This window comes from Myiozetetes cayanensis, unplaced genomic scaffold, assembly GCF_022539395.1.
Source record: "Myiozetetes cayanensis isolate MyiCay16 unplaced genomic scaffold, myiCay2020 scf5-8, whole genome shotgun sequence".
Taxonomy (NCBI): Eukaryota; Metazoa; Chordata; class Aves; order Passeriformes; family Tyrannidae; genus Myiozetetes; species Myiozetetes cayanensis.
Genome location: NW_026087742.1, coordinates 28579840 through 28591425, shown reverse-complemented (window position 1 = coordinate 28591425; position 11586 = coordinate 28579840). Strand labels below are relative to the sequence as shown.

Below are 11586 nucleotides of genomic sequence, written 5' to 3'. Positions count from 1 at the left end.
TTTAGTTTAAAAACTCCTAAGGAATAACAGTAAGGAAATTAAAGGTGATTTACATGGAGGCTGAGAGGAATTACCATTTCCACTAGACTAAAACAGCAAATGCAGAGTGCTGAGCTAGCCAAAAAGGTTACAGGGTAGATGCTGGTGACATTCAGGGTATATGCCCAGGCTGTGATAAAGGAATAAGAAACAGAAGACCTACAGGATAAAGGCAAAATCCAAATAAGCCACTTATTTGATATTTTTTATTTCAAAACCGGGAAACCACCACATTAATAAGCATATAAAATCCATCCAAAATATTCACAATGCTGTTACAGAAAAAGAAAATAACAAAGAGATACCATGTGAGAAAGGCCTACACATTTCGGTCCAAGCCAACACACATCTGATGCGAAGTATGGAATGCTCTTATGCACAGCCGTAGGGGTAATTTCCTAACATACAGATACCCCATATAGAAATATCATGTCTGGACGTGCTGGAGGGTCAAAGGAAGGGCACAGAAACCTGTGTAACTGAGTCAAAATGTCAAAGTTCGGAAAGAAGTCTTATATAATACTTCTGAGAATAAATACCTGGCATGTAAGCCTGATAAAAAGCTAGGTAAAACTTGATGTAATACAGTTGCATTGTGCAAAGGTGGGGTATTTCAAATTAACTCACAGGAAGCATTTCACAGCAGCAAATTTAACTGATCTCTGCAACTGTATCGTATTAGGGAAGGTAGAAATGTCATCACTAGCTACTGAAAACGTCAGATACCCCCCAAAATATACACCAATGGGAACTTTTCTAACCTGCTCTGAAGCAGTATGTTGGTAAGAAAGCTTGGGCTATCTATGCTACAAAAGTCTTGCTGTCCCTTCCTACCTTTCTGAGCCTTTCCTCCTTTTACCCGCCTTGGACTCTGTGTGTTTGCCTCTTCTAGCAAAATCAACAGTGAATTCCAGCAGGTAGACCTTAGTTTGATCAAGTCCAAAACTGCAGACTAGATGCAGACTTCATCTTAGAGCAGGAAGTTAAATTGGACTTACCTCTGCGCTACCTTTAGACAGCTTGTGCAGGCCTGGACAGGCACAGGCCCTGAGTCTCTTGACAGAGCAGTGCAGTCAGTGGAGTAAAGCTCCCACCCCTTGACTGCAAGTATTACATGCTACTTTTTGCCCATCTGAACTGTGCTAGCCAGGGCGCGTGCACACACACTCTCACAACTGCCCAGCAGTAGGACAAGCAGGGACACCCATGTTTTCTGATGTACAATTACTGTCTGCCACATTTCTTTTAACAGAGGCACTATTACAGAGCTGTACACACCTACACAGCACGCTGGTGAGCACCACCACAACATCATGCAGATCTTCCAGAGAGGATACACAGGGCAAAAACATTTGGCCTGCAACCAAGAAGGCGACTGAGCACTACAGACCTTTCATACTGCTAAACTAGCAACTTCCAGTAGCTCTGTTTCTCTAGTCCTACATCTCTACCTTTATGAACTTACATGTACCATAACTGACCATGCCTGTGTCCAGAAGGGTCATGCTACATGCCTCTGTAATATTTATAGGAACAACTGCTAAGAAAATATAGCTTTGAAAAATAATTTTTTGTCCTTGCACGCCTTTAAGTAACAGTCCGCAAATTTCAGACTTTATGACCTACTAGAATACAACAGAAAAGCCAAAAGAGAAAATTAAGGGAAGGCAGGAAAAGTTACCTTCTGGTTAGCTATCACCACCCTCAATCATCCATAGAATGCTTAAAACCACGTCTGAAAATATAATCTAACAACACTCATTGTAAGCTCCAGTATCACTTTCCAATGAACACTTGGGAATAGTTATTTAAAACAGCCACCAAAAAATCCCTGATAACAGAGATTTTGGTGGAGAACTGCACCTCTTCTCACAAGTACACAATTCTTTGAATTTCTTACCAGAGGGCACAAATAACTTAAAGGTAATGTGCATAATTGGCTCTGTTGTACATACCACCCAAAATGCTCTCTCTCCTTTTTAGTACCACATTCCTCCTTTACAGTCCTTATTGCGCCTCAAGTCTACAGCATCTTTCGTTAGAATACCTATTTCTCTTAAACTTCCTCGATTTCATCTGTACATTTTTGTACACCATTAAAAAAATAAATATTTACAAAGTGACATACAAATAAATAAACTGAAGTAAAAGTATGCTTTCAGTTTCTCTATACAAAAAAAATAAAAGAGCAGGAAAAAATATGCATGTGACTTGGTCCCCTTTTACCTGAGGCTAAAAAAAGTGCACACTGGATAGGAAAAAGCAACCTGGTTTTTTGGTAGGCTTGCTAAATTTCAGTGTAGCACTGTACACACGCACACAAAATAGACTCAAAGGGCTGGGGACTTGTTTAGCGGGTCACTTTAACTCACTACAAAAATAGTAATTCAAATACATAATGGTCACTGTGTGCATAAGTATGTCAACCCCAGATGGCAATTTGATGTGAGAAAAGCAAAAACCACTGCCAGCTCTTCTCTGTTCTCCTGGTGTTTGACAGGGAAGATGAGATTATTTTTACAAGTGCCAGGTGCTTTCCAGTATGGCAGATCACCCATATCAGATTCGCTTAATGCTGGTAAGGCTGGCACAATGGACAAGCATGTGGGTGAAAAGAAGAAAATAGCAGCAATTGAGGAGGGGAAAAATGTCCCAGTTCTCATGGTTTTCTTTGCTCATTCCTTTAATGACTCTTTAAGCATGTGAGAGTTGAAGAATGGGTGTTTCAGGAATCTTAGGCAACTTCTTTGTTAGCTTGTATGCTGTTCAGCTCCACCATGGAGCTCTTCTCTAAAGGGGACGTAGGGTTGGAAGCTGCTCGCCCTTCAAAGCCCCTGGAGATGTCTTCAAAAGTCCTGCCCTTGGTCTCCGGCACTTTGAAGAATGTGAAGACAAAGAAGATGACCAGGAAAACGAGGAAGATGAGGAAGACATAGGAGCCACATAGTTTCTGCAGGGAGGACAAAAGCAGAGGAGGTTTTGATTTGAAAATGAATCTAAATGCAAGGTCATTTGCTGTTGACAGGTCAAAATTCCAACACCTTTCTCCAACAATGCCCTTCTTCTCATTGATGTTTTTTAAAATTAAATCAGGCTCCTGGGGGCTTCTGAAAGACTTTAATGCTCCTAGGGGTGACTAAAATCAAGGCTTTTAAAGGGAAAGCCTTGATGTGCTAAGTAAAATGGCTCTTTCAACTATTTGCAAATTTCAAGCAGTTGAGACACCAGAACGTAAGGTGAGCAACAGCACCGCTAACCTTCATTAACAACCACAGCACTGAGTCAGGGACCTCTGGAAGATTCACCAGCCCTCTGCTCAAAGCAGGGACAGCTTCCAGGAGACGTCACATCATTAAAGGTCATACAATCATGTGCTGGAAGTCTCCAAGGGTGGAGATTCTACAGCCTTTCTGGACACCTATTCCAATGCTGCAGTGTTCTCACAGTGCTTTATAAACCAGGACTTACCTCTGCGTAGGGGAAGAGCATTCCCACCAAGAAATTGGAGGTCCAGTTGGAACACCCAGCCACTGCCATGGCTGCAGGCCGTGGGCCCTGGCTGAAGAGTTCTGCCACAATGAACCATGGGATAGGGCCAGGGCCAATCTCAAAAAGAGCCACAAAGCCAAAAGTGGCAACAATGCTGATGTATTTGATCCATTCCACGATGTCCTGCAAGGGAACAAAATACAATCAGCTGCAGTTTGAGGCAAACATGGCACAACACAATGCCAACTCCAGAGTCACAACTTTCTCAGCTGCACTGTGAACACTGCAGCAGTTTCCAGAGTTAGAAAATTGCACTCTCTACTGCACAGTCCTGTATAGCCCCAGCTCTACCTGCCCTACAGGGCAGCACTGCAGATGTAAACTCTTATAAGTACCCTGCTGGGGTCACCATGGATATGAACACTAATTACTCACCTTCAGAGCTAAAGCAACAGTCATAATAGCAGCACACACAGCCATGCCAGCCAAACCAGCTAAATGGAGGGTCCTGCGCCCTGCACGCTCCACCAGGAAGAGCTGGAAAAATGGCAGAATAAAAATCCATTACTTTGGCACCAAAAGCACAGCAGGCTCCCTTGCTCAGTGTGTCCATCATCTCTTTTTTCATCTGCCTGTAACCCTCAGTGACAGTGGTGATTTCAGTTCAGGTCACCAGGCTATTCCATCCTCAGCACAAGTTTTTCCACTCCGGTTCTTGCTACTGCTTTCTCTCATCACTTTTCCCCCATGCACTCCTTTTTTACCTTCCTTTTCATCTAAGAAAACAATACCTCTTTCTGCCCACCTCTCCTCCCACAAATGCCTTTGATTAATTCTTTTCTTTGCTCCTACACTGCCCAGCTCAATGCTTTGACACAGCCACTGGCTACTTGTCTTTAGTCACATCTCCCAGAGAGGCCCAGGCCTCGTTCCACTCACCGACACAACAGTGAAGACCGTGTTCACCACGCCAGCTCCAATGGTGGCATACACAGGCTGTTTGATACCAGCTCTTTCAAAAATCCCAGTAGAATAATAGAATACCTGGGAAGAGAAGCAAAAGTTGGACACAAGTCATGGTCCCATGTTTGAGAGCATGTCCCTTATTCTCTGCCTATTTGGCTTGCACACCCCAACAGGGAGTTTCTAAGCAGCACTCCACAGTTCTCATCGTGGTTCATTCACCTGGTGCAAGGTTGCAGTGTCTTGCCACAGTGTGTGTGGGAAAAGTGAAAACCAACACAATATTCACCTTCCATCTCAGCCGTCTTTGCCATATCACACAACAGTGACCTCCAGTCAAGGCACAAAGACATTTTTGGAGGTACAGTTCTCTCTGCATCAGTGGCAAGTGTAAGTTTAGCTAGAGATAAAGGAGGCCCAGCAGATGGGACAGGAAGGTAACTCACAGCATTGATGCCTGAGAGCTGTTGGGAGAGCTGCAGCATGATGGCAATGATAATGGCTTGACGGTAGTTTGGAGAACGGAAGAGCTCTGGCACAGTGGCTTTCTTTTCTTGGGACATTTTAGCACTTTCTTCTTTCATCTCCTGAATGTCCTGAGACACATCTTGTGTACCACGGAGCTTCTGGAGAACTGGAGGGAGGAATCAAAAAGTGTCAGGCATAATACACAGACCTACCGGCTGTGGGGGGGTGTGTGTGTGTATCCTGCCCTGCTATTTCAGGGAGGGCACAGGAGCAAGAGTGGAACACCTGCCAGTTGGTGTTTGGGCCTGTTACACAGGGAAGACCAAGCCTCTACATGCAGCCTTGCTCATCTTTTCAACCCAGGTCAAAGTGCTGTGATCAACAAGGAAATCGGGCATAGGTCCTACTCATGTTGATTGACCTCCAAGCTAATATTTGATCCCAAATTCTGTTCATGCTCTTGCCAGAGCTGATCCCAGACCTCCAAGCTCCTTGTTAAATGTCATCCTATTTCCTGCCTTTCAGGAGGAGATGGTAGAGTGGCAGTAGCTCATCCTGCTACTTCCCACTAGGCCAGGTGCCACTCCTCAAGTCTTAATTCCACCTGGAGCCTATGCTGGGATGCCAGGTTTCTCATGTTTTCTGGCACTGGTGCAACCTAAAGGATGGGAGGATAGGCCAGGCCTGATCTGATGCCCTCCGGGAGTCACACCCTAATCCACCACAGGCTCCAGAGTCAGTCCTGGCCTCCCACTCAAATTCAGTGTAGGCTGGGAGCCAGAACATTGCCCTGCCCCTTCGAGATGAGTTCTTACCTGCTTGCGCTTTCTCTTCTTCCATCTTGTTGATCAACAGGAAACGGGGGCTCTCAGGGCAGAACAGAAGACCCACGCACTGCAGGATTGCTGGGAGGACTGTGAACCCCAGAAGCAGTGGCCAAAGTGCTTCAGTCCCCATGATTCCCTCCAGGCCAAAGATCTACACCAAGAATTAAGAGAGAAAGAAGAGTGATTTAAACACTTCCGTTCCTCACTCCCACTCCAGTATTACAGTGCAACTCTCCTCACCCTCCCCCACGGGCATGAGCAGGTTGTGCCAAGCCTACCTGAGCCACCAGGATGCCCACAACAATGCCCAGCTGGTTGAGGGTGCCAAAGGCTCCACGGACGCTGGTGGGTGAGACCTCGCTGATGTACATGGGCACAAAGCCGGTGCAGAGACCACAGAAGACGCCAATAATGAAGCGGCCAAGAATCAGCATCTCCACTGCCTTTGCTGCCTTAGAGAAGGCCATGAGGAGGCCACCAGCAAAGGCCAAGACATTCACCAGTAGCATGGAGTTCCTCCTGCCCAGGTAAAGATGTTAAGACTGAGCTTAAACTGCCAACAGGAAAATCACTGGGAGAGGGATAAACCTGACCATGATCTCCTGTCTCAGGGGTGGGAACAGAATAATACCCATTCAACTCCTGCCTTGGCCTGAAACCCTTCCTTTCTTTTTGCAGCCCACACATTCCTGCTTCCTCCCGAGACATCTCCTCCTCGCTTCCGCTCACCTCTGCCCTCTTCCTCCCAAAACTCCACTGCAGAAGGGAAAAATAGTTTAACAGATTGTATCCCTATTTCCAACTTACCTGCCAAATCTGTTGACAAACAGGCTGACTGAGAAGGAGCCGATCATACCTCCTACTGAGAAGATGGCCACAGAAAGGGACCACAGGGAGGTGAGGAGCTCTTGGGAGACAGCCTTCCCACTCCTATCTGACAGGGTTTTATTGAAGAACGTCCGGATGATCTGCAAGAGATCAGGTGGAGATAGAGTTACAATCCAGAGGGAGGCATTTTGCACTGGGGAAAGGGGCTGCCATGAAAACAACAGAACACCACACTCAAAAAAAAAAAAAAAAGTCAGCAGGCAGCAGCAAGTCACACAAGGGGAAGATGAGGGGCAGAAACAGGAAGTAGCAGTATAATGAGCGAGAGATTTCTTCACTGAACTCGGGGGTGGGGGTGGAAAAATGGGGTATACACAAGACAGCAGTGTTTATTAGGGAAAACAGGCTTATCTTCTGAATATTTTGGATTAGGTGAGTCACTGGTGGTTCTTGGGAGGAGTGTGAGACAGTTGGAAGTAAAAGGAAAAAAAGAAAACATGAACAGAGAATGGAAGGGGGCATTTCTGGCAATATCAAAACACTGGTAGCAGGCAGAGGCTTTCTGGTATGGACATTGTTAAAAGAAACACAAGGCTTCACTGAAGTAAGGCTGAAAATCAGCATTATGTAGAACAACCCAACAGGGCCATGATGCTGATTTCCAAGGCATCCTCCTAGACAATGAGGGAAATTCTGCATGGGCTAGGGGGGACAGAGTGTCTGCCCCCAGCAGATGGCAGCAGGACATTAGCTAGGGAGGACCCACCCCCATCCCCCATCCCACCGGTGATGTGACATCTCTTCCCGGAGACAGCGTGGATGTGGTATTGGTGACTCAGTTCTTGAGAGAGGAACCATCTTAAAGTTACATGAAAACCACATCTCTCATTTTCTGCATCTCTTCCTAGGCTACAGTCATGAGATGATTTGGTCAGAGTGCCCAAGTCACAACCCTTCTGCAAGCACTGAATCTATACTTAACACAAGGAATGGACAAACAAGTAAAATAAAGAAACCTGAAATATACTAAACGAGAGCAACTGTAATCCTTACCAACCTTCCACTGTTTTCTGCACACTGCTCACTACATTCCTTCTGCCATGGCTGGTTTATTCTGACTCAAAACTAAAGTTGCTCACATTCCTCCACATACCACATATGGCAGATGGAGCCTTCCTGCCCCCCCTTGCTCCTAATTAAGAGAATTAACCTCTCTGTGTGCTCTTTCTCCTCCCTAAAAGTTTGCCCTTCCTGTCCATTTTTTGTATTTGAAATGGGACTTTAAATTCTTATTGACTTCATAAACCAGAACCAAATTATTAGCTTGGATGAAAGCTCCTCTCCTTTGTACACCTCTGTTTTCCCATCAGCCCCTCACTCATACAGCCTCCCCAGCCCATTCTTCCTCTCACCTTCTCAGGTGCATTGATGACACCAGTGTTGTACCCAAACTGGAGAGAGCCAATGGCAGCAATGCAAACAGCATAGATAAGGGGTGCTGTGATTTTCTGTGGAAAGAGAGAGGAAACACTTATTTAGTTAATTTGGCTTTCTAAACAACTGGAGTTTCTCTTCAGCATAAACAGCAGCTTCACCTCCTAGGTGCCATATGCAAGTGCACCAAGGGCCAGGAATGGCCTTTCATCCAGCAAGGGTAGGTACCTACCAGTAGCATCCCCTGGATCCCCCTCCCTGGAAAGGGAAATGCAACTGTACAGAAGGAAAAAGTTCTGTAACTACAAGTGGGAGGCCTTGTCAGGGCCTCCCCCTTATTATCTCCTGACCTTCAACAACTATTCTCAGCTCATTAGTAATGAATACACTGGCTGCATTAGTAGCTGTTATTTTGGGTTGATCTGCTTTACAGAAGCTTTTGCTGATCTCTGGCGTGCCATGAAAGAAGGGTCTAACTTCTCTGTGCCAGCTGACAAGTTCCCATAAACTGAGTCTCAGATCTGCCCATGAGCTACACTGGCAGTCACTCATAACAGTTACAACATGCACTCTTCAGCAACAGGCTTGTTTTTCCCAGGCTAGAGCTTCCCAACCCTGCCCCAGGGCACCTGGCACAGCAGCCTCCCTCAGAGATGGCAGCAGTTACTGCCAACCTTCCCGCTTATTTTTCTTGAAGCTGTGGCAATAGTTGATATTTTAGATCAAGCACATTCCCTGGAATTTCAGTATATGTGAATCTCTGTTAAAAGAAAAAATGCTGAGCCCTCAGAGCCATGGAGAAAGCTTGAAGGTCCAACCCTCAGAAGTCCCACATATTGAGAAATGTGTCAGTGAAAAGCATCTGACATTTTATTCGTTTTTGAAGCTTGTGGCATTTAAGCCAGCTCCAAGTGAGGGAGGTGTGGGGGAGCAGGTGACTCAGGAGTTGGCGCTTAGGCAGCCAGTGCTTGAGTTGGCACAATTTGGAAAGATCGTGTTTCTGTCTCAGGAGGGATTGGAAGCTTTTCCAAAAATAATAACAGTCCCTTTTCCAAGACTTTCCAATTATTGTACTTACACTGGAAGGGTAGAGATAAGTACTTGATGGGGCCTACTATCGCAGCTCTTTCAGACTCTCTAGGCTCAGCTCCAGTAAGGGCTCATAAAACTGCCCATTTTCTGACAAGAGCCTTCTGCCAGTGCTCATATCACCTTCACCAATCTTTCAAGCCAAGCATGCATGTGCTTCTGGCCTGTACAGCCCTAAGAACCTACAGAACCTACCAATTCGGCCCCAGTAAACAGAAACTGAGGAAATTGCTCTCAGGCATGGTTTCCCCCACCTACATCATGTAAATATCTCAAGGCTGAGTTCTCTTCCTGCCGAGGTCAGTAATGGAGACAGAGGGGACAAGGCACAGATGTCCACCGAGGTAGCATTCACACCTGAACACACCCTAGGCAGTCTAGGCATTCTCCACGGCACCCTGTGACTTCTCCTCTCATCTCTGCCTTGAGAAAATTGGGCACAGAACCACAAGGACACAGTTCTTTCAAAGCATCTGGATGATGCTGTAAAAGGGCATTACAATATTTAAGTACTTTTAAGACCCCAGGCTAGGCCATCTCTAATCAGAAGGTATAGTTAAGCTGCGAACAAAAAAACCCAGCTCTCCACATCTTCAACGCAACAGCACCTTTCCCCCAGGACTCTGCTTTGTCATGGCTTGCAGTGACCACAGCTGGCCTTTTTCTTCCGGTACTTGCTTTGTGGGTACCCCTTACCTACATGGCACATACACAAGCTATAAGTCGTTCTGCCCTCCTTCACACTTCCTTCTCCTGGCTGTTGCCTGCTATTTGTCTCCTACCCAGCCTCCTACCACCCAGCCATCACGTGGCATGACCCATACCCTCCAGTGAGCCAGGCCGTGATCTACTGTATGGATCATTTGTTACTGTTGCAAGTCCCTCACTCCCCAAAAGGCAAACAGGGAGCTCAGAAATAGTACAGCTCCACCCACTCTATCAAAAGGCTCAAGGCTGAGGTCTGCACACCAGCAAGGAATTCAAACCACCACCCCTCCCTTCGACCACAGGCATCAGCAGCATGCGCTATCCAGGAGATGCTCCTCACCAACTCCCCTCCTTCACTGAGTGGAACTCCAGAGCTGTGCAACTTGTTGAGCCCGGCGGGAGCGGCCTCTCCGAGCTCCTCTGAGCGACCTTGACCGGGCGCTCCCCTTTCCTCTGCCTCATCCTCTCGCACTGCCCCCATCTCACATCAATATGGCGATGCAAGGCCTCGTCCTTCCCCGATCCTGCTGTTCCCGACTAACTATAATCCCCCGGCATCCCGCACCGGGTTCCGCTGGGTATTTGCTGTCTCCCTTGGTACATTCAAACACACGCAGTCATGAGCTCACGCCACTGCTACACACCTCACTCGCAGCTGCAGATGAACTACGATATCGACAAATGTCCCCTGGTCTCCATAGGAGAAAGAGCTGAAGGATACACTTTGCCGCCTTCTTGAAATTTAAAAATGCCTTTATATATCATGCCACCACCAAACAAAATGCCTTTAATAACAACCTCCCTTCCAGCATCCTAAACCCTGGGACAAACCGAGTGCGGCACTGCCAGCAAAACAAACCTCGTGATCAATACCCTAAAACACGGACAGCATCATGTGCATCATCACGCCACGCGCACGAAACCAAATCGATCTCACGACCTACAACAACCCATTCCAAACTGTGCCCGCCCTCCCCTCCCCCGGCCCCGTCTCCCTTCCCGCAGATGGGGACTTATCCCGAGCCACCCTCCAAAGGGGCCAAGCAGCGGCCCTGCCGGCACCACCGCCGCATCCATCTGCGACCAACAGACACCCGGCGGCAGCCACCGGGCCGGCAGCCAACCCCGCCCGCCCTCCCGCCGGTCGCGGCAGCATCCCCGCTCCCCGGCCCTCCGCCGAAGCGCCCGGGGACCCGAGCGGCGAGGGGAAAGAGGACGAGAAGGAACCCGCGCTCCTCATCCCACCTTTTTGTCATCCATGGCCGGCGGCTCCCGGGGAACGTCTGCGGGCGAACGGCCGCCCGTCCCCACCTAACGGAACCCGCGAGGAGGCGGCTCCGCGCCCGCCCACGCTCGAGAATGGTGCGAGCCCGCCCCGCACGCATTTATGGGCTCGCCACGGGAGCCTGGGAGGGAGGGGCGGGGAGGGGCTGCCCGGCATCCTGTCATTTCTCTTTGCGACAGAGCTAAAAAAAAAAAAAAAAAAAATCACGAAACACCCCTCCGAGCTCGCACCACTCTCTGACGAGAACCTGCGTGCCGGGCGGCCGGGCGGTCATGGAGCGGGGCGGACGGTGGCACCGGGCGGAGCGTGCCGGGCGGCGGGGGGGCCATGGAGCGCCCCGGCTCCGCTCCCCGCTCCGCAGGGAGCAGGCACGGGGGGCACGGGGGCGAGGACCCGCCGCACCTCGGATGGCAGGCGCAGGCGTTGGCTAATTGGTACGATGCCGCTGGTTTGCGC

The 11586-nt window shown here is 48.2% G+C and overlaps 1 protein-coding gene across 1 annotated transcript; it reads right to left on the bottom strand.

The window, feature by feature from the left end:
* Positions 1–231: 231 nt before the first annotated feature.
* On the bottom strand, positions 232–11239 carry LOC126648489 (solute carrier family 2, facilitated glucose transporter member 3). The gene is made up of 10 exons (XM_050331485.1): positions 11091–11239; positions 8027–8122; positions 6594–6754; positions 6065–6305; positions 5775–5937; positions 4938–5125; positions 4468–4572; positions 3964–4065; positions 3508–3711; positions 232–2989 (listed from the first exon to the last, which is right to left on the bottom strand). Exons 1-10 carry the CDS (start codon positions 11103–11105, stop codon positions 2774–2776), a joined length of 1491 nt encoding a protein of 496 aa, XP_050187442.1. The 5' UTR covers positions 11106–11239; the 3' UTR covers positions 232–2773.
* Positions 11240–11586: the final 347 nt, after the last annotated feature.